This window comes from Ixodes scapularis, unplaced genomic scaffold, assembly GCF_016920785.2.
Source record: "Ixodes scapularis isolate PalLabHiFi unplaced genomic scaffold, ASM1692078v2 PGA_scaffold9__187_contigs__length_104089568, whole genome shotgun sequence".
NCBI classification, from domain to species: domain Eukaryota; kingdom Metazoa; phylum Arthropoda; class Arachnida; order Ixodida; family Ixodidae; genus Ixodes; species Ixodes scapularis.
This window is the reverse complement of record NW_024609884.1, coordinates 65,318,951-65,338,590: the sequence shown is the minus strand read 5'-3', so window position 1 is coordinate 65,338,590 and position 19,640 is coordinate 65,318,951. Positions and strand designations below refer to the sequence as shown.

Here is a 19,640-nt window from a genome sequence, read left to right as displayed (position 1 = left end):
CATTAGGCAACAGGGAGCAGAAGTTTGCAAGTCGCCATCGTTTCGAAAGGGGACGGACTATATAGTCACTGACAGAGAGAGAACGGCAGGGTGAGTCCTTCGAATGCCTGGCCTCCAGCACATGCTCCATACCTTCCTCTGTGCTTTGACTGCACACGCACTCTCGAGGTGCTCGAGACGCTCAAGCATTGTCAAGGGTAGAAAGCTCTCGCTGGAGGTGAGACAACTGAACTCCTCCCTTCCATTCTCATTTTGTCAGTGACTAGCCGTGACATAGCACCTGCGCTCAAGTGGAGCGGACTTTTAAAGTTTTCTTTTGTTTTGTTTTTTGTCTTTGTTGTGCCACGCAGAGCTTTCACACGGCTGCATACAAGGCCGAGGACCGTCGAGACTTGCTGAGAGCCATCAACGAGTTTCTGGACGACAGTATTGTGCTGCCCCCTGGCGACTGGGACCGTAAATCACTCCTACCCGTGGACGACATTAAGAAGAAGTATGACGACATACGCAAGCGGAAGATGTCAAAGAAGAAGACAACCCTCTGTTAGTCTGCTTTGGATTTGGTTTCAAGATGGAGTTATTGCGAGTTCTCGTGGGCACCGGACGATGCTCACCTGCACTTGTCCCTTTGTGGCTGCCGGGATAGAGTACTGTAGCGATGTGTGGAAACTAAGTGCGTCGCAGTAGCAATCGGCCACCTTGCGCCGTCTGCTGGCCCTCACCGTACCCTGCACCTCGGTTTCAAGCAGTGAGCAAAGATATTTGTCCAAATGTTCTAGGAGATAGTCTCCAAAGTTTGTCAGATGGCACATTTTATGCTCGCATTGCTCACATAGGCTCATATCAAACCAACAAGTTTAGCTTTACCTTATGCAGTGATGTGATTTCTGTGCCATTTGTGCCAAACTGCGCCAAAGTGCTTACCCTGCTACAACCTGCTAAATTTTACCAAAATGTGAGGAATTTGTGCCAACATTGCACCAAAACTTAATTTCACTTTAATAATACTGAAAATATACCTTAAGCCTCGCTACCTGGACGGATCGTTACGATAAGCTTGTGTGAGTTTTCAAAACTTTTTGATTATCGCCTTAAATAATTTTGCTATTTAATTGCATTTCATGTCAAAGACTGACAGTACTCTGAAGTTTCGCAATCATTCTCATGTTCATGGACTGTTCTGGCGGGTTAGTTTTGTTGAGTGCGCTTCTCACCGTGAGCTGGTGTACTGCAGAGAAACGGCAACCGTGGAGTAGGCATAGAAATTTTGTGTGTCTTGCTACGCCGCAGCGTACCCTCGTGCCAAGGGGAAAGCGCTTTTTAGAGTGAGACGTGACACTTTCTGAATACAGCTTCGGCTTGTATATATTATAGACTGTGATAGTCTGGCAGTATCTTTTTCTAATTCAATGTTTAGCAAGGATACTTCGGTAGTGTAAGAAAATTTATAAGCACTCTTTTGTAGGTTTATTTTTATGCCAAAGCCTTTGTTTAATTATCACTTTAATATAGGTGTGAGTAAATTAGAAGTAAATTGGCAGGAGCAGTGATGGAAGCTTAGAAAGAACCTTTACAAGTTATATGAATTATAAATTGCAGTTTGTCCAGTACAATAAACGAAACTCACAGTACTTTCAATCTATATATTTGAGTCAAATGCAGTTCAACTGTATGTAAGGTAGCAGTAGCACAAGACTACCAAACTGTAAACTGTCAATTTAAAACGCGTCCCATTTCTCTTTTTGGGACTGGGAGGCGGGGGAGTGGGTGGAGTGGGAAGGGGGCTAGGGGAGGGAGCCGCGAGCCGCACTTTAACACGTGAAGAGCCGCAGCTTGGCCACCCCTGCTCTAGTCCATTGTTGAGCTTTCATTACATTTGGGTTAGCTGTGGAAGCATCACAAAAAGAAGTCACAGCATCCATTGGCTATACACCAACTCATGCTTGCAAACAAACGGGCATGCCCCTAGCGGTGCTGCACATGTGCGATGGGGTGTGGGCACGATGTGCACAGTCTTCCATCAACAAACCACAGTCAAACCCGTTTATGACGAACAGCAGGAAGCGCTTCGATCAGTTCGATATAGCAAGTTGTTCGATATAGCAAAAACCATTTGCAACGAACTTCCACGATGCGTTCGTTGTTGTTGTGGGCGGCACGACAGCCCGGCACGACAGTTGTAAGGAGAGAGCTTCTCTTTTTTTTTTTTTTCACATCTCTTCGTTTCCGCCTTGTAGCAGAGTGCTAGAATTTTTTTTAATGCATGCAGAGTTTATCATGTCGTATTACACCTGAGACTGCGGTGGAAGAAATCGGAAGAACTTTCATTAGAAGGAACAGACACAGAGAACGTCTCTTTTTGAGACGTTCTCTGTGTCTGTTCCTTCTAATGAAAGTTCTTCCGATTTCTTCCACCGCAGTCTCAGGTGTAATACGACATGATTAGCTACCACCAGCTCGCCTGCACTCTCACCGTCTTTTCACTAATGCAGAGTTTGTTCTTTTAGCTTATCTCCCCTCCTGAATCGCTTTTCTTTTGTAAACAACTGTGTTAGGACGAAATTTTTTTTTTTTTTTTTCTGAGCATGCGTGCAGAGTGTTTTTTTTTTAGCTTTTTCTCCTTCTGAATCACTTCTTTTCGCTCAATTTTGTTTGCGGCTTGAGCTTTTGGAATTATCTTTCTTTCCTACTTTTTCTTGGGGCTGGAAGGGACAGACTAGAAGATGATTGTTTGCGCGTTTTTGGAAGCCTTCCAGCTGGGAAAGAGTTTGATATAGCCAATATGTTGTTCGTTATAAAAAGTACTTTTTACATGCATTTTTATTTAAATTTTTTGTGAGTTCGGTATCGACAATATTTCGCTGTACATGGGTTCGTTCTAAACGGGTTTCACTGCACTTGGATGCGATGTTGTTGGCATCAGTCTCAGTGCCAACAACATCACACTTTTTTGCATTTGAATTGCTGGTTGTGCATTTTCCTACCATTGTTTTATTACTTTAGACAAGGACAAGGCTCGTTATACTGCAGAACTTCACGTGAATAATGCGAGGAAAGGCGATCCATTCTGCAGGGATACTGCAAAATGGATGCTAAAGCCTGATTCGCATGATGAGATTCTACTTGCTATTTTAATTTTTGATGTCGCTCAGGCTGCAAAGAAGCATAGACAAACTGCAGTACTCAACGTTGAAATTGCAAATCGCAAGCAGAATTGGTTTGTATGAATCGGGCTTAACAAATCGCTGCTGCCCACTGGTTACAGTGGTCAACGTTGCATTGTATCTACTGTTTACAGTGAGCCATTTTACCCACTCTTCAAGTTTATAGATATTTAGAAGCCCACAATTAATTTGTATCCCGATTATCGTGTTGACGTGTATACCCTTGACATGGTCTACGGGTTGTTTTCACTTGAATGTGAAGACCGTCATATAAATGTGCACACAGCCGTCTTAATGTGAAGACGCTCTGAACATGGTCCAGGTAGTCCGGACTGCACAAGTTTCTTCATGTTTGTGTTAGAACTACACAAATAATTGTTACAATAAGAAGTCTGTGAATTTACCACAAAGTGCTTCTCACACAGGCAATTGTGGTCCAATTTTATATAGTTTTCCCTTTTCACGGCGTCTATCCACATTTTCGGGTAAATCGGACAGGTACACATGTGAAAACTGATCTTGACACCTTTCCGAGCCCTTTCCCTGCAGTCTCGGTCTAAACAACCCTGTAGAAAGATCTTGAGGAAATGGCTGGTTTTTTACTAAAATAGCATACGAATGCCTTACCAGCATAATGTTTCTTTCCCTAACCCCGGACCGGAAACGTGGGCGAAGCACCGCGACCGCGGCTTGTTGAAGGCTAACGTGAGAGAGTTGACTCGGTGTATAGGAAAGCTCATTGTGGCGTGCTGATTTTCATTAAGAAACACAGTACTACTATTGCACCAGGGCCGTCGCCCTACTTAATAATTTGAGCAGCGAGTTGCCGGTCGTGTTGGGGCGAGTGGTGCCCTTCCAAATGGCGAACCCCTGTCCCAGACACTTGTCACAGTGCCTCGCCTTGTTGCAGCCCTGGAAGAGAAACTCCCGCAGTACGAGCCCCTTCAGCGCAGCGGCCGTCTGTTTGGGGGCCTGGTGAGTGACGTGAAGCACCGGCTGCCCTGGTACCTGAGCGACTTCAAGGACGCACTCAACGGGCAGTGCCTGGCCACGGCCATCTTCATCTACTTTGCCGCCCTTTCGGGTGCCGTCACCTTCGGAGGCTTGCTAGGTAAGGCATGCAGGTGCCCAGAGCTGACAAGACAGTATTGATAGGACATCAGGCAAACATTCTGCTGTTCATCTGGGAAGCATGCCGAGTGTAGTGCAAAGCAAGCTACTATGGGGTAGCATGAATGGAGGAGCTGGCTTTAAGAGGAGCCGGGAAAATTTGTGCCTGCATGTAGAGGGCTCAAATTTTCAGTTAGGTTCATTCCTGCGAAAAATGCACGTCACCGACATTTTAATTCGCGGGCTCCTATGAACACGACAGTCGCCCAAGAGTCGGGCTTGACTATCTCTCGTTAGGCGCAGCAAGCAGACGTCTGCTTTCAACCGAATGCTTGCCGCACCTATATTTGGGGGATAGTGCCATAAGCACGACTCTTGGGCAACCTGGTCATCTGCATCTAGCCCACCATTGAAAATGTCGAGGATGTTTTAATTTTTCGCATAAAAAGATATAGGTACTAAGGGCCGTCCAAAGTTTTTCAAGAAGTTTAATATATGCTGCACGAGCTAGTCTTGCATCGCTAGGTGCCTCTTGGTCAATCTTTCAGCTGTTCGTCTGTCAACTGGCGTCTTAGAAGTGCATGTGTTTCAGAGTTTTTTTCGGCTTGGGACGTGGAAGAACAGAGACTGGTTGCTGCGCATCACGAGGGAAGTTGTACAGCAATGTTTTAAAGACCACTGACGAAGAATGTGAGGCACAAATGTCCCGAGATATGGAAGAACAGAGACTGGTTGCTGCGCATCAGGACATTGCGCCTGCACACACCTCACTCGTTGCGAGAAACTTCTTGACCAAAAACAAGATGGCCACTGTCCCCCATGCTGTCCACTTACCTGATCTGGCCCCTGCAATTCCTACCTCTTTACTATAATAAAGCTTGGTTGAAAGGGTGGCATATTGACTCCACTGAAGAGGTCCAAGCAGAAATGCAGCCTGTACTGAACGCTCCCCATCAGGCAGGCTTTTTAGGTGCTTCTAAAAATGGAAAGAAAAAAAAAAGAAATTGGTGAAATTGTATACAAGCACAGGGTGACTGGTTTAAAGAATGGTGGTAGAAATTGGGACTTGCAGGAAGTATTAACCCCTTGCTTAACTAATAACGAGTATCACTCTTATTGCCCTTTATGGACCATAAAGGCCGACCACGAGTGTGACTCGTGTTTCGGTTTCGGCACTTGTTTAGGGCACTGTTCAGCAGATGGCAGCACCGCCCTTGTTGCTCCACATACCTTGGGTTGTTTGCTCGTTTGTGTTGCTGTTTGACAGAAAAAAAAAGTACATGCTAATTAAAGGGACACTGACACCCCCCAAAAATTTTTAATTTTTTGCCAGGCGCTTTATTATGGTGTCGGAGGACTACCCAATTAATATTTTGCAACAGAGTAGCATATTTTTTTAATAAAGCCAAAAGACGCAACTGCTCGAAACCGAAACCCGACGGAGGTCGGAGAAGTGGAGAGAAGAGAGCGAGTGGCAGAAGTCACGTGGCTACACCCGACCATGTGTTTTTTTGTTTTTTTTTTTCTCCTTCCCGGTAGCAGACGACATGCGGCATACGGGAACTGTTCGCCGTGGGATTCTTTTGCAGTTATGTATGTTCCGCTCGTTGGTCTGTACTCCAAGATGAGTTGTTTTATATATTGAGGAGTTGGAGATGAGTAGTGAGTGCCCGTGGTGAATTTTGATCGGCTCCGAAAAGAATACACCCAAGGTGTTGCGTGAAGAGCTGGCTCACATGTCCTGCGTCCGAAACAGAAGTGGCATTGTGCGACAGAGTTTCCGAAAGATCAACGGGATCGGGACCAATGGCTGGCTGCAATTCCTGTAGACCATTTACGGGCACCTCGGAAAGCGGACGCTACCTGATTTATACGCTCCTTGCATTTTGTGGAAAGTGATTACATTGAGTTCGCAGGTGTCAAAAAGGAAATCCCATACCATTTAATTCAGCGACGTGTCGTCCACAACATTTGTTTCTTTTTTTTTTTTTTTTGTTTCTTCAGTGATAATTTTAAAAAAAAGAAGAAATGTAGACATCAAAAAACATAAAAAGAAAAAAAAAGGTTCCATGGGGGATCGAACCCGATCCTACGGCGTGTAAAGCGGACGTCTTTCCCACTAAGCTACTGGGGCATATCGGAACTAGGGGATCTCTTTCCTTAGTAATAATTCAGCCGATAAACTGTAAGTTGGAAAGTTTGCTACCGATTTTCCTTTAGCAAAAGCACTCCCGGGTCGAAGTCGGGATGCACCCCGCATTGGCGACATTCTCACCTTGTAAAGAAATCGTACGCGTACATATTCAACTCGAAGTAGACACGTCGTGCTTGACGTTTGCGCGAGCGATGTCTTCAGCCACGAGAAGGGAGCGACGGCTCGGCGACGTCTTCGTGCAAATCGGCTTGGTGGTCGGGCATGTCGTACAGGATGAAGACCAATTCTTTTGATCAGTCCCAAATTTCTCTTTTAAAGGCAGACAAAATTCTCCGGTACCACGAACGACAGTTCTGAAACAGAGGTCCCACGCCCGTCGTCCGCTGCCATCGCGTCGCTGCGAGTCCCACGATACGCGAAACGACGCACGCACAGAATGCTTCCGGTTGTCTGTGGGACGTTTTTTTCAATCAACGTATTTGCAGCTTTTTAGAAGCCACAAAAAATGGGTTTCATATTTTTTTCTATTTTTAATATTGAGTGTGTGCCTTCAGTGACCCACGACTTTGATTAAATTTGGTGGTCGCATCGATACCTTAGAAAACGGCCCGTGACCGCGGAAAAGAGAGTGAGCGAGACTCGAACCGGCCAGTTCTTGATCGGCGGTTTTCGGGCGGAAAGAAACCGAATTTCGAGCCGCAAATTCTGTTCTGGGTAGTTGAGCTCTCATATGTCACGTACAACTAAAAACCTCGGCGAGCATAAATACCCTGTCAGTGTCCCTTTAAGTGTTTGCACCAAAACATGGTTTTGGCTCGGAGGTCCGCTTTAGCCAACGAAGAGATCCCAAAACTTCTTTTTGAAAGGGAATGCTCATGCATATCAAACGACAAATCTTGCATCTTTTCAGATTACTCAGAATCGGATAGCTCGATATGGACAGTGACGGGAGTGATGAAAACAATGCAAATCGTTTTCATCACTCCCATCAGGGTGGCTCTCCACCTTCCTGAATGTTTTCAGTGCTGTCACACTGTGAAGGACTACTGAAGAGGACCAAGATCAGAAGTCCTGATTTAGAGTGAGATACCACACCTGGAAGTCAAGGAAATGCTTTAAAAGGAAGTTTTGCTGTATGTTCCTTGAAGAAAAAAAAAATGAGTAGGCAAGGGGTTAATGTTTTATACCGTATCTACTCGCATAATAAACGCACCTCCCACAACGGCATCAATATTTTGACTTTTTTTTTTTTTTTTCCTCCCGTAATCAACGCACCTCCAATTTTCGGATCCGCGAGTCTCGAATTGCGTCCAATTTAGCAAGCCACCGAGCCAGTTTTCTTTTGCCGCCAAGCGGTCGGGCCAAGTCAAGCCAAGTCAAGCCGAGCGAGGCTGCTCACGTAATGGCCGCAAGTGTGTAGTTGCAGTAGTTACGGAAGTGATAACCGTGAAACCGAGGGACGCGTTTGTGGGCACACTTGACGAAGCTTGGGTCGAGAAATTGCCGAGCCCCGGACATTTTTCGCTTATCAGATGCATTGATGTCAACAAACAAGCCGTCGTCTGTGGTCCGCTTTCCGAGAGTGATGTGAAATCGTGAAAGTGGTTAGGCCTAATTTCACATGCGTTTATTTAACCCGTAACAAAACGGCACAGCGAGAAGGTGCACGCTGTGCTGTGGACTGAGTTTGTCTGGTAGCCTCTTTTTGAACGAAACTTGATCCATGCGAGCGGGCTTCGGGGGTCGGACTTCGTACGAGTTCTTATACGCGTAGTCTCGGATTATACCCGTGCCCGCCCGATACGCCCTTAAAATTTTTGCAATTTTATAAAGCATGGTTATTGTGGCGCGCCCCCGACCAGCCGTGGGTGCGCCTCCATCACTGGAGACGTGCCACAGTATCTTGCCGTGTCATATTGGCACCTAATGTGACATTTGCTCGAAATGTGTAAATGCAAAAATTTTACCCCGTGTAATGAATGCCCCCCCAAATATGTGTCAATTTTTCGGGAAAAAAAATGTGTTCATTATGCGAGTAATTACGGTATAGCAAATTCTTGAAAATTTTGGCTAGTACCTCGTACGTCTGAAATTTCACATGGTAAAACCTACCACTAACGTACATCCTTTTTTATGACCATTTGAGCCCTCTACGTGCAGGCACCAGTTTTTCCGACTCATTTTATAAATGACTCCTCCATTTGTGCCACTGTTTCAATTTTGGTGAGTCACATAGATTACTCATGCAACAAAGCAGCTTGTAATTTCGCTGAGAAAAAGAGCGCATTGGTTAAGAATTTAAGGGGCAACACTGGTCTTTGAGCTCTTTTTCTTATTTTATGACCAAACCCAATGAAACTGCACAAGCTCCAGCTTTTTGTGCCGATTTCAAATATCTGCTTATTTTCTCAGTGAGTAGAATTGTCCTCAAGATAATTAAAACTCACCTTCCTCTGTTTGGAGGAACAATAGAGAAAAAAAACTACTCAACAAAATATCCTATTTAACACATGGCTAGATACTCGAAGTGTAGAGAATACAATGTTGGAAGCACTTTATAGATTAACCCATTATTAGTGATTTTATCACTCATTGAAGTTGAGTGCTTAATGTGTGGCTAACAAGTAATAAAACAAAAGATAAATTAACAAATTTCTGAAACCTATATTAAGAAATCTGCTTGCAACATTGTATGCTTCACACATTTAGCTACATGTTTCAGGAAAAGTTATATTTCTATCTGTCTTAGATGCTGAGATATCCCTCCCACAAATTTTCAACAAGTCCAAAAATTGTTTTTGTCAAAACTGTGTTTTAGAGTTGACTTCAACATACATTCAGCTGCATAGACATTATAAATTGATTTATAGCTCAAATTTTCATCCATGAAATTAGAAACCTGGTAAAATAAAATAAAAAAGCAACAGCTGTAGAGGTCAACATCACCGTTTTCAGGAGAATGAAGTTTTAGGAATTTTTTGCATCCAAAAGACTCATGTCCCCCCTTAACTGTATTTTGGAAATAATAATGAATGAGTAATCTTTGACTATTCATTGTTATTTCTATTTATTTATGTATTCATACTGTTAGCTTTTTTGGGACTGTTACGTACAGGTGTGTAGAGGTACAAGGGCGAAAAAAAACCAAAAGCGAGATACTACATATCTATCACAATTTGAAAGCTACTGTAATAATATACGGTACATTCTGCACAAATGATTGTATATATAACCCTTATATAACCCTCGAATCTTCAAATTTGCACATCTGGTACACTTTGAAAGGATCCCATATGACTGAGACATACTAGGTCGGTCATACAAGTGTTTTGTGGGACGTTTGGTTTTGGGTGGAGCTTCATCTTGGTGCTGGAGCAGAAGGTGATCAATGTGTGTGCCCTCCTCTAGGTGACAGAATTTTGTGGCACCCTTGGAGGAGAAATAGATTCTTAGAAACATGCAACAAATAGGTTGTTTTTTTTTGTCAGTGATTGCTGAGACTGCTGTCTTATTCCAGTTAATTTGTATTTTTAATTGTCTAAACCAGTTTTGTACCAACTGTAAAGAAGAATGTAGATGTAAACCCATGTTGAGAGTTAATTGAATGCAACTTTATCCGATTCCAAGGGCTCTATTTTCACCCATGTTGCACGACCTGAATGGGAGGCACATGAATGAGGCATTAAACAGACCTAGAGCTTAACAGACCGTCGACCACATAGCTTAGATGATGAGCCGAGAAGCTGGACAGGGCACTCTAGGGGTAGCGTTGTTAACTGTCCGTGTGACTCCACATAGTCATTGTGGCAAGAATGTATGAGTACAAGGAGCAGTCATCCCCCGGTCTAAAAATAGAAGTATTTTAATTTGAACGTGAATTGAGCGTGAATGTTTACCTAAAATCGTAACTGGAATCCTTTTTCAGCGAACATGCATATGAAAAGGGACGGATGTATTTCGTAAGAAACATTTCTGATACTTTTGTTCAACAAAAAAAAAGTGTATACGACGAGTTATTTTTCAAGCACTTGTCCAAATTAGTAGAGAATAAGGAACCGAGTTTGCTGGTTGGTGCAAAGACACAATACAGGATAGGTATCTGCACTAATAGTGTTGGGTACCTATTAGCTCTTGCTGCATTTGTTGGTTCTCGTAGTGTATAGTGCCTCGTAAAACACACAGTCTCCAACCGGTGTGTTTACCACGTTGTCGATGTGGTCCCTCAGTTTCCGCCTGGCGACGTATTACAAGTGTAAGTTGTTTCCTGTCACGATCCTGGCGGTGGCACAGCAGCAAAGGTATATGCAGTAGACTCCTGTTCCACTGGTCTGCAGCCAGAGAGTTGACAAAACCCAAAGGAAACACGAGATGGGATGCCGCAACGACGGCAACCCTTGCATCCGTTCGCCGTTTTGGCCAACATTTCTACGACCATATCTGCCAGAATCGTGACAGGTGTCAAACGCACCACTCTGAGCAGTAACACGCTCAACTCGCTGTCCACCGTGGTGTTGTAGATAAGGCATGAAACATGTGGGCCAAGTTTTCTTCCTAAATGAGGTGTAGCCAAAAATAACCCGAGACTGAAGGTAACCTAAGATGGAGATCTCTCAAAGTGATCGGGGAAAGAAAGAAATGCTTGACCGGTTCTCACTGGGTGCGGGTCTCCAAGGAGCTTTGTTTGACTTGGGTGGGGATAATACTACGTACATACATCTAACCCGAGATGAGGAGACCAGAAGAGTTAGTGCACCTGTCCTTCAAAAGCGGCGAGACATGTGGCACAGGCGTTCGAACCAGCAGAGAAGAGGATGGCCTTTATGGAAAGGACAAAACCCACGAACCAGTCGACAAACATGCAGTGCAACGAACAAATGGAACTCGAGCGAAAAAGAAAAGGAGGAACTGTGATGAGGGGAGCGAAAGTAAAAAGCAACTCGTAGAGCAAAAAAAAAAAAAAAACTAAAAATATGTTGGATTTCTTGTGGGTTGTTGCATATTGGAGTTACAAGCGTACCTCGACACCACTTTCATTGTAGTATATTCATATCTTTGCTATATGTAGCGAACTTCATTATAGAGAGGTGTCACTATTTGGAAAACCGAAAACTTTAGAAGTGAGAAGGCAAATGAGATAGTGAACACTGTTTGCTGATTATTTGTAAGTGTTCACTATTTAGTCACTGACAAAATGAGAATGGCAGGGAAGTTTGTCATTTCGTTTCCTGCAGTACCTCTGGTAACAATTCGGCCTCTCGTGAGGCTCAAGCGTGTGCTGGAGGCATTCAAGAGACACCCTGCCGTTCTTATCAGTCCCTTGGCACATTAACCAAAACAGCAATGTTAGACTTTCAAGTGTATACACTAGTACCAGCATGCCAGCAGAGCCAGAAATTCTTTCAGTTTGACGGTTATGTACTAGTTGCTCTATGCAACTAGGACAAGATGCCGCAACAGTTTTAAGCACTCCTAACCTCATAGATAAGAGTGTTCTTCTCGGATCGTGATTTAATGTAAACTCGTGTTTGATCTGTTGTCAGTCCCAGTCAGTGTGATCTGGACTAAAAAATTGATTGCTTTGACAAGTGAGTGGTTCATGCGACTCGTCAAAAGTGTGTATTTCTCCAGACATAAGGGCTAGCACACTGATTGATCTCTGCTATAGGGGCCTGGATGACAAGTCGAGCACGCGGGACTGAAGTCACTGGAAGTAAGCTGTTTGTCCCAGAAGTGAGAGCTTGGTAGGCTTTGTAACCCTTCCGAGCGCTGGTTCGAAAAGCATCGAGGGCGCTGGATTTTCGCTAGTCACCTCAAGAGAGCCTGCTTGTTGCTTAAGAACGCATGCAGACCTGAGAAGTATCATGGGAAGCCATTCAATGTAAACATTTTGAGATTCTAGTTGATCAAGTGTCCATATGTCCCAAGCTTAAATGCCTAATTTTCGGGGTTTAATTCGGAGCATGATTATTGAAACCCACTCAGACACCGGAGTATGGACCAAAACATCGACTGAATGTGCTAAGAAGCCCAGCAGATGCCCGACTTCCGGGACGAGCATCAAACTTCCGGTGGCTTCACTTGCACACTGCTCACAGAGCGGCTAGTGCCATCCAGCTCCCTATTATAGAGATCAGTGGGCTAGCATTTGTCTTACTCTTGATGGGGCACTTGCGGTCTTTGTCGACTTGTCCATTCCCACTGGATGGTCGATCCTCTGGACCACTTTGCGGTCATCTCAAGATGTGCCTCCCTTGCTTTTTGTCAGGCGACAAGACCAGCAACCTGATCGGAGTGTCCGAGACCTTGGTTGCGACCTGTGCCACTGGCGTTTTGTTTTCTCTCCTCTCCGGCCAGCCCCTGGTGATCATTGGTGTCACCGGGCCAGTACTCCTATTTGACGAACTACTGTATGCAGTAAGTTGTTGCTCCCTTTTGTCGCCTTTCTCGCTAACAAACCACATTGTCTTTTTTGCGTTTTTTTTTTTCAGTTTTGCAAGGAAAATGATATAGAATTTCTGGCAATCAGGGTGTGGATTGGGATGTGGATTGCTGTTTTGGCAACCTTGGTGGTGGCCTTTGAGGGAAGCGCGCTCGTCCGATTTTTCACCCGCTTCACCCAGGAGATTTTTGCGTCGCTCATCTCTCTGCTGTACATATACGAGTCATTTTATAAGTTATACATGGTGAGCCAGCTTTTGCTTTTCCTTTTTGGTTCATTGCCGCTGCCCCGTGATGCAGACCTTGATAAAGTGCCGTCTCTGTTTCAGATATTCGTTACTCATCCTCTGCTTTCAGGGAATGCCTACTGTGATAACTCGACGAGTGATTTTACCGGTGCAAACTACTCGCTCGCCAACTACTCTCTCTCCAACTGGACCATGGAAGATGACTTTATTCTAGATGTGCCTCCGATGCGCCAGCCAAACACGGCACTCCTTTCGTTGATCTTGATGTTTTCAACCTTCTTTTTGGCGGACTTTCTGCGGAAGTTTCGCAACAGCAGCTTTCTGGGCCGAAACGTGAGTGGGCAACAAGCACTATGCCACCGTCACTTTTCTCACCTTTTTTTTTTTCTTTTCTTTCTCCGGCAGGCACGAAGAGCTTTGGGCGACTTTGGCATTCCGATTGCCATCATTCTTGTCGTCACGGTGGACTTCTTCATTCCCAACACATACTCGCAGGTGAGGAAGAGAGACCCGGGCATCGGGCTGGTCTTGGGGGACCTGCGAGTTGAAGTCAATTTCTGGGGCGCCTTCGATTTTCTGGGAACGTTACCAAGCCTGAACAGATCTGGGGAAATTTATTGGGAGAATTGGGCCAGAAAGTAACCAGCCAGGAAAGTCGTTACTTCCTTGCACACCTTCTGCGGCTTTGTGTATGAAGAGTCCTGTTTGGGTCTAGATAGTATATGCTGTGAGGGTGTTTATCAGTCAAATGCTCAATCAGACACAATTATATCGTAGAATGCTGAATGCTTCATAGAAATGTTAATTCATGCCATTTTCCCTTAAGGGGGGACACTGGTCTTGGAGCTTTTTCTTTTTCTGTTTTATGACCAAACCCAATGAAACTGCACAAGGTTGTTCAGCTTTTTGTGCAAATTTCAAATGTCTGGTCATTTTCTTATTCAGTAGAATTGTCCTCAAGGTAATTAATACTTGTCTGCCTTTGTTTGGAGGAACAATAGGGAAAAACATCCCCTTTAACACATGGCTAGATACTATGAAGTGTAGAGAAAACAATGTTGGAAGTACTTTTAAGATTAACCCATTATTAGTGATTTTACCATACATTGAAGTTCACAGGTCAATGTGTGGCTGACAAATAATAAAACAAAAGATCACTTCAAAAATTCCTAGATCAATATTAAAAATTTTCTTTCAACATTGCATGCTTCACATATTTAGCTACATGTTTCAGGAAAGTCTATTTCTATCTGCCCTAGATGCTGAGATGTTTCACCTGCAAATTTTCGATGAGTCCAAAAATTGTGAAAACAGTGTCGTAGAGTCAACTTCAATGCACATTCAGCCCGCATAGACATTGTAAATTGATTTATAGCTCAAATATTCATCCATTAAATTTATAAACTGGTAGATCCAGAGGAACAACAGCTGTAGAGGTCAACGTTGCCATTTTCAAAAGAATTAAGTTTTTGTAATTTTTTTGGCTTCAAAGACCTGTCACCCCTTATAGACAGTTCTGATTTAATGCGTTAGAGCCCAAAACCCTAAACTGGTTTTGGGGTGAGGGTTCCCTGGGAGTCCAGGGAGTGGTTGGAGAATCTGTAGTGCGGCAACAGTTTCTCATGCGCCCTCCGCGAGGTGGGGACCGCAACCTGGCGCACGTGACCTCAAAACATGACTATGTTCGCTCCTTTCCGGGGAGAAACATCTCCGTGCGAATGCACCATACTCGTCATTAATGCTTCTCTGTGTTAAGGAACAGGAACTCGCAATTGTTTTCTGAATAAAGCTTAAAACTGTATTTTTACTAAATTGCCATTGTTCTGGATCATCGGGTGTCTGGGGTAATTTGATAGCGATCCAGGAATCGTCACTAATTTACCGTAGCTGCTTTAAGCTTCAGCTAATATGGCCTTAGCTGAGAGCTGATTTCTTTCTTAATGTGCTTAAAAATACTATGATGGCCACGATCATACTCTCTCTGCATTTAATTCTCTTGTCTCTACTCTGGCTTGCACACTTTCTGAGATTGATGAGCTTATCACAATATTTTGTACTCAAAGGTGCAGTTTTAGCTGCAAGGAGGTGCCAGTGTAAATAAATTGCTTGTTGCAAATCATATTATCTCATCTCGGGAAAATACTGGTTTTTGTGTGTCTCGAGAAATCTGTGTAGTAGGTATATAGTGCAAATTGGAGCCTAAATTGACACTATACACCGATTTCTTGTTGATACTAATGGGGAGTTTCCATAATACTGATTCCACTGTCCCGCAGTGCTCTTTACAACCTGCTACGAGAGAGGCCCTGAACTGATAAGGCTAGTGACACGCATGTGCAGTAGCAGTACCTTCATTGCAGAGAGCTTTAATGGAGGGGGAAAACAGTCCATGAAAACTCCCCAATACCTGCCTTGCATGAAGCCTGCTCACTTTTCTCCACTATTAGTGCCAAGATGTCTCGATGGTGCCTTCTTATGGTTTCAGTCTGCGACGCCCCGATCAGAATTGCCCTTGCCATGACGTCCTGAGTTGTGACCCTGGTTTCTTTCTATCATTTGCGACGAAAAGTTTGATAGTGTGTTTAAAAAGCACAGTGGAAGCATGAGCCACGAGTACCAGCACCGTCGAAGTTGACAGTGTGACAATGCTCTTTTTGCCCGTGGTTTGGCCAATCATGGAAAGTTGACTACAGCGACGCCTTTGATCGTGCACATCGCTAACAGTATTAATGAGACCAAACAGAAAACAAATTTGACATTAAAGCTTTTGTGAAATTAGCGTGTATTTTTTGGGGAATTTTTTTCACAACTGCAGGGGGACTGTTTAGACAGAGCAGAACTGCTGCTAACGTAGGATGTTAATTTGTATCACGCAGTAGTGATTATACAACTGCATGCTGCTATCACTAATAGAAAGCTGCTCCAAACTGCTGCAAAATTATATTTATGTTGCTCCAAAATATAAATTTTTACAATACAAAACTGCTCCAAACATTGCTCCAAACCTTAAACTGGCTAGAGAATCACTGTTAGTGGTTTTCAGTGACTTTGTAAAACGCCGACACCGCACTCTGTGATTATTAATGAAAAGACTCGCTAAATGCTGCAAGGGCAAAATAAAAAAAATGAATTTCACTTTGCCTGATAAAGCATAGCTTTTATTATTCATTGGCTGTATATCCTATAATAACAGTTGCAAAAATTATGAAACTTCTCTATACCCGGCGTCAACTATTTTGTGCTACTTTGTCAAGGCTAGCATGGCTCCCACAGTGCTACAGCCCTGCACTGCTGCGAGAGGACATGTCTTCCTTTGCATCTCTTTCGCACATGCTCACACTTTGTCACGCTGTCCAAGTAGCCTTGACAGCATTGGAGCACTGCTAAAGATATGCTGGCCTGACAGCATAACATAAATAGTTCATGCAAATTATAGTATAGTATTGCAATTTGGGGCACAATGTTGGTTGTTCCCCCAACTGTCATTTAGCCAGTGAGAGGCAATTGGCGTTTCCTTGGTGTTTATCTATTTATATATTCATTGCAGGCAGATAGTATTAACCACTATTTTTTCGTTTAAAACTTGGAAGTCTGCGACTTACCCATAACTATGATACATTTTGCGTCACAGAAGAGTTTGTTGGTGCACAAACTTCTGGGTCTAGTTGATGTTGCAGTAAAGTTGTATGTGGGTTTTTCTTTTTTTTTTCTTTGGCAGAAGTTACAGGTTCCCAATGGCCTAAGCACCAGCAATGAAACACGTGGTTGGATCATCTCGCCAGTCAGTTCGACGCACCCTTTTGTTTGGTGGCACATTTTTGTGGCGGCCATTGGAGCCCTGCTGGTCTTCATACTCATGTTTCTTGAGATCGAGATTTGCGAGTAAGTATGTCGCACAGGACTCTGGGGTTCTTAAGGGCGCCATTTTGGGTGTGTTCTTCAGAATGCCTCTCTCAGAAAACTGGGAATTGTTGAGACACTCTTCGCTTGCCCCTAGCTGCAGCTCTTAAATGCACTATCGTGCGAGTTCTTTGGGCTGTTGGCGGTGGTATCTGGAAGTGTAACGTCCCTTTATCATGATGGGATGCGTTAGCATTGAGTTCGCCATAGTTACCAGAACAAAATTTGGTGGTCGTCGGTTATTGCACAAGAAGTGTGCTCGTGCACACCAATTTATTGTTAGATTGACTCGTTCAATCACAATTGCCGCAGAGATAATCGTTATGCATTTCGCTTGCCGTAAAAGCACAAATTTATAAGGAGCAATGAGATCTGTTGTGAGGCCTAGTTAGCACACGGAAAAATGCTGTTACGCATCACTGCTGAAAAAAATTTGGCACAGTTTTGGGTGTTTTTCATCGCACAATGTCTAAGGAAGATGCATAGCTGAAATTATTCCACTTGCCAGACATCCAACCAAATCTGCTCGTAACCATGGACAAAACTTGGTTACTGTGCTTGGTGCAATCGTGTGTCGACAATTGTGCCATCGCTAGTTGGTGATGGAGAAGCGTGTTGGTAACTGTGGATCGTTCACCCGGCAGCATTGTTAATAAAGCCGGTCTGTCTCTTGGCCAGATTGATCCTGAGCAAGAAGGAGCGCAAGCTGCAGAAGGGCTCCGGCTTTCACCTGGACCTGCTGCTCATCTGCTACATGGAGTTGGGCTGTGCATTCATCGGGGCTCCCTGGATGTGTGCGGCCACGGTGCGCTCGGTCTCACACCTGGCCTCGCTGACGGTGATGAGCCGGACGCACGCACCTGGAGAGTCGCCCCACATCATCGGCGTCAAGGAGCAGCGTGTCACCAACCTCCTGGTATCCCTGCTTGTTGGTGGGTCTGCCCCCTTTCCTCGTCACGGGCAATGCCCAAGATGACTAGCTCTTCTTGCTCGTTTTCTGACTATTGCTTCTGAGCAGCGGCAGGCAACTGACCGTTTTCGTGCTTTCCACATGCCCTTGCTGCCGTCGTCTTTTTCCTACCGGTCATTGTGCCTGTCATCATTTTGGTGTTTTCAAACACCCTTTACAACAATTTGAGACTCGTTCGTCTCGCAAAGACCTACGCCCAGTTACACTTTTGGTTTAATCCACCGCAATCGGCGCGAATGCAGCAACCTACAGTCAAACCTCATTATATTGAACACGGATATACAGAATTATTGCTTATATTGAATCGTTGTCGAACTGTCATAAGAATTACATGCATTTTAAATTTTTTATACCGAACTCGGTCGGTTAAAAAATTAATACATCGAACTCCGCAGCGCCGAAAAGCGTGCGCTCCGGAGACAGGCGGCAGGCTTTCCCGCAACACATCGAAGGATACGGCGGGCTTTCCCGCAACACATCGGAGGATAGCGGTGGCGCAGCAGGCGTTTGCGACTTTTACAAGCGCATGCCTGCGTAAAGCTTTATGCCTATGGTGCCGGGAGCGCCATCCAGACTTGGCGGCATACGGGCTCAGTCGCTCAGTCAGCTCAATCATATCGCCAGCATGCTTCACCAGCATCGCTATTTTCATGCGCTGTGCGTAGATCTCGCAGTTTCGTTCCTCCGGGTTCATTCCTCTGACGTTGCGTCAACCGCATATGGCGTACTGATGGCAACGAACGTAAAGAAACGTACGCCGCTGACGTTTGCGACGAAGCTTGAAATCATCTGCCACGTTGAAAACAGAGAAAAGAAGTCCAGCGTTCCAAAGCGTACAACATACTGCAAAGAAATTTGAGCATGCTGCTGAAGACGAAAAGTGACATCAAATCGAAGGCTGAACGAAGCATGTACTCTGGCGTACACCGTGTTCGGACACCGGTTTTCGAAAAGGTGGAAAGATCACTTCACAAGTGGTTTATGGATGCAAGGGCTTGGAACATTCCGGTGTCGGGGCCGTTGCTTCAACAGAAAGCAAAGGACTTCGAGTTCATCCACCAAGCACAAAACTTCGCCGACTTGGGGCGGAGCTGTGGCTGCTTTGACGCTTTTATGCCGCTACTGCAGCGCAATTCCAACGGTAGTGGTATGGCGCTTGTGGACTGCTTGGAGACCGTGGAGCGGGCCATAATAAGGCATGCGGTCAACTCCAAGAAGCAATCTACGCTGCGGCAGTTTTTTTCGCCGAAATAAATAGTTCATCTTAATGCTTCACATGAGTAGTCATTTTTGCCGCAAGCTTCTTAGTGATTGAATCGCGCTGCACTTTGGCGCGTTTTTGGTGTGATTTTGTATATAGAATTTTGGTTATATTGAATTATTTCACGGTCCTCGCGCTGTTCGATATAACGAGGTTCGACTGTACGTAGTTTGCAACTAAATTGTTGCATTTAGCTTTTATGTTTTGTTAGCTATTTGGAATGCACTGTACCATCTCTGGGAGCGAAAACTATAGTGTCTGGGCTGTCATTGTGCAGTGTGTGTGCAGCAAGATAAATGTGGCTAAAATGTCTTTTTTTTTAGTACTGATTTTTTTATGGACTACTGTTTACAGTGTTAGTGGCTCAGTTCTGTCGATCAGCAAACTCCTTCAC

The 19,640-nt window shown here is 44.4% G+C and overlaps 1 protein-coding gene across 7 annotated transcripts in view; it reads left to right on the top strand.

Moving 5' to 3' along the window:
• LOC115309710 (band 3 anion transport protein) overlaps window positions 1-19,640 on the top strand; it is a 235,408-nt gene that overhangs the window by 204,026 nt on the left and 11,742 nt on the right. For 4 of the 7 annotated variants that reach the window (XM_040504406.1, XM_040504405.1, XM_040220069.3 and 1 more), the window contains 8 exons: window positions 351-543; window positions 4,075-4,275; window positions 12,695-12,843; window positions 12,918-13,112; window positions 13,197-13,448; window positions 13,521-13,610; window positions 16,834-16,997; window positions 17,694-17,947. In XM_040504406.1, coding sequence (XP_040360340.1) covers window positions 351-543; window positions 4,075-4,275; window positions 12,695-12,843; window positions 12,918-13,112; window positions 13,197-13,448; window positions 13,521-13,610; window positions 16,834-16,997; window positions 17,694-17,947 — 1,498 coding nt within the window. Of the gene's footprint in view, window positions 1-350; window positions 544-4,074; window positions 4,276-12,694; window positions 12,844-12,917; window positions 13,449-13,520; window positions 13,611-15,600; window positions 15,903-16,833; window positions 16,998-17,693; window positions 17,948-19,640 lie in introns of those variants that run through there. The other 3 variants (XM_029967960.3, XM_029967961.4, XM_040220070.3) reach the window with 2 other exon arrangements.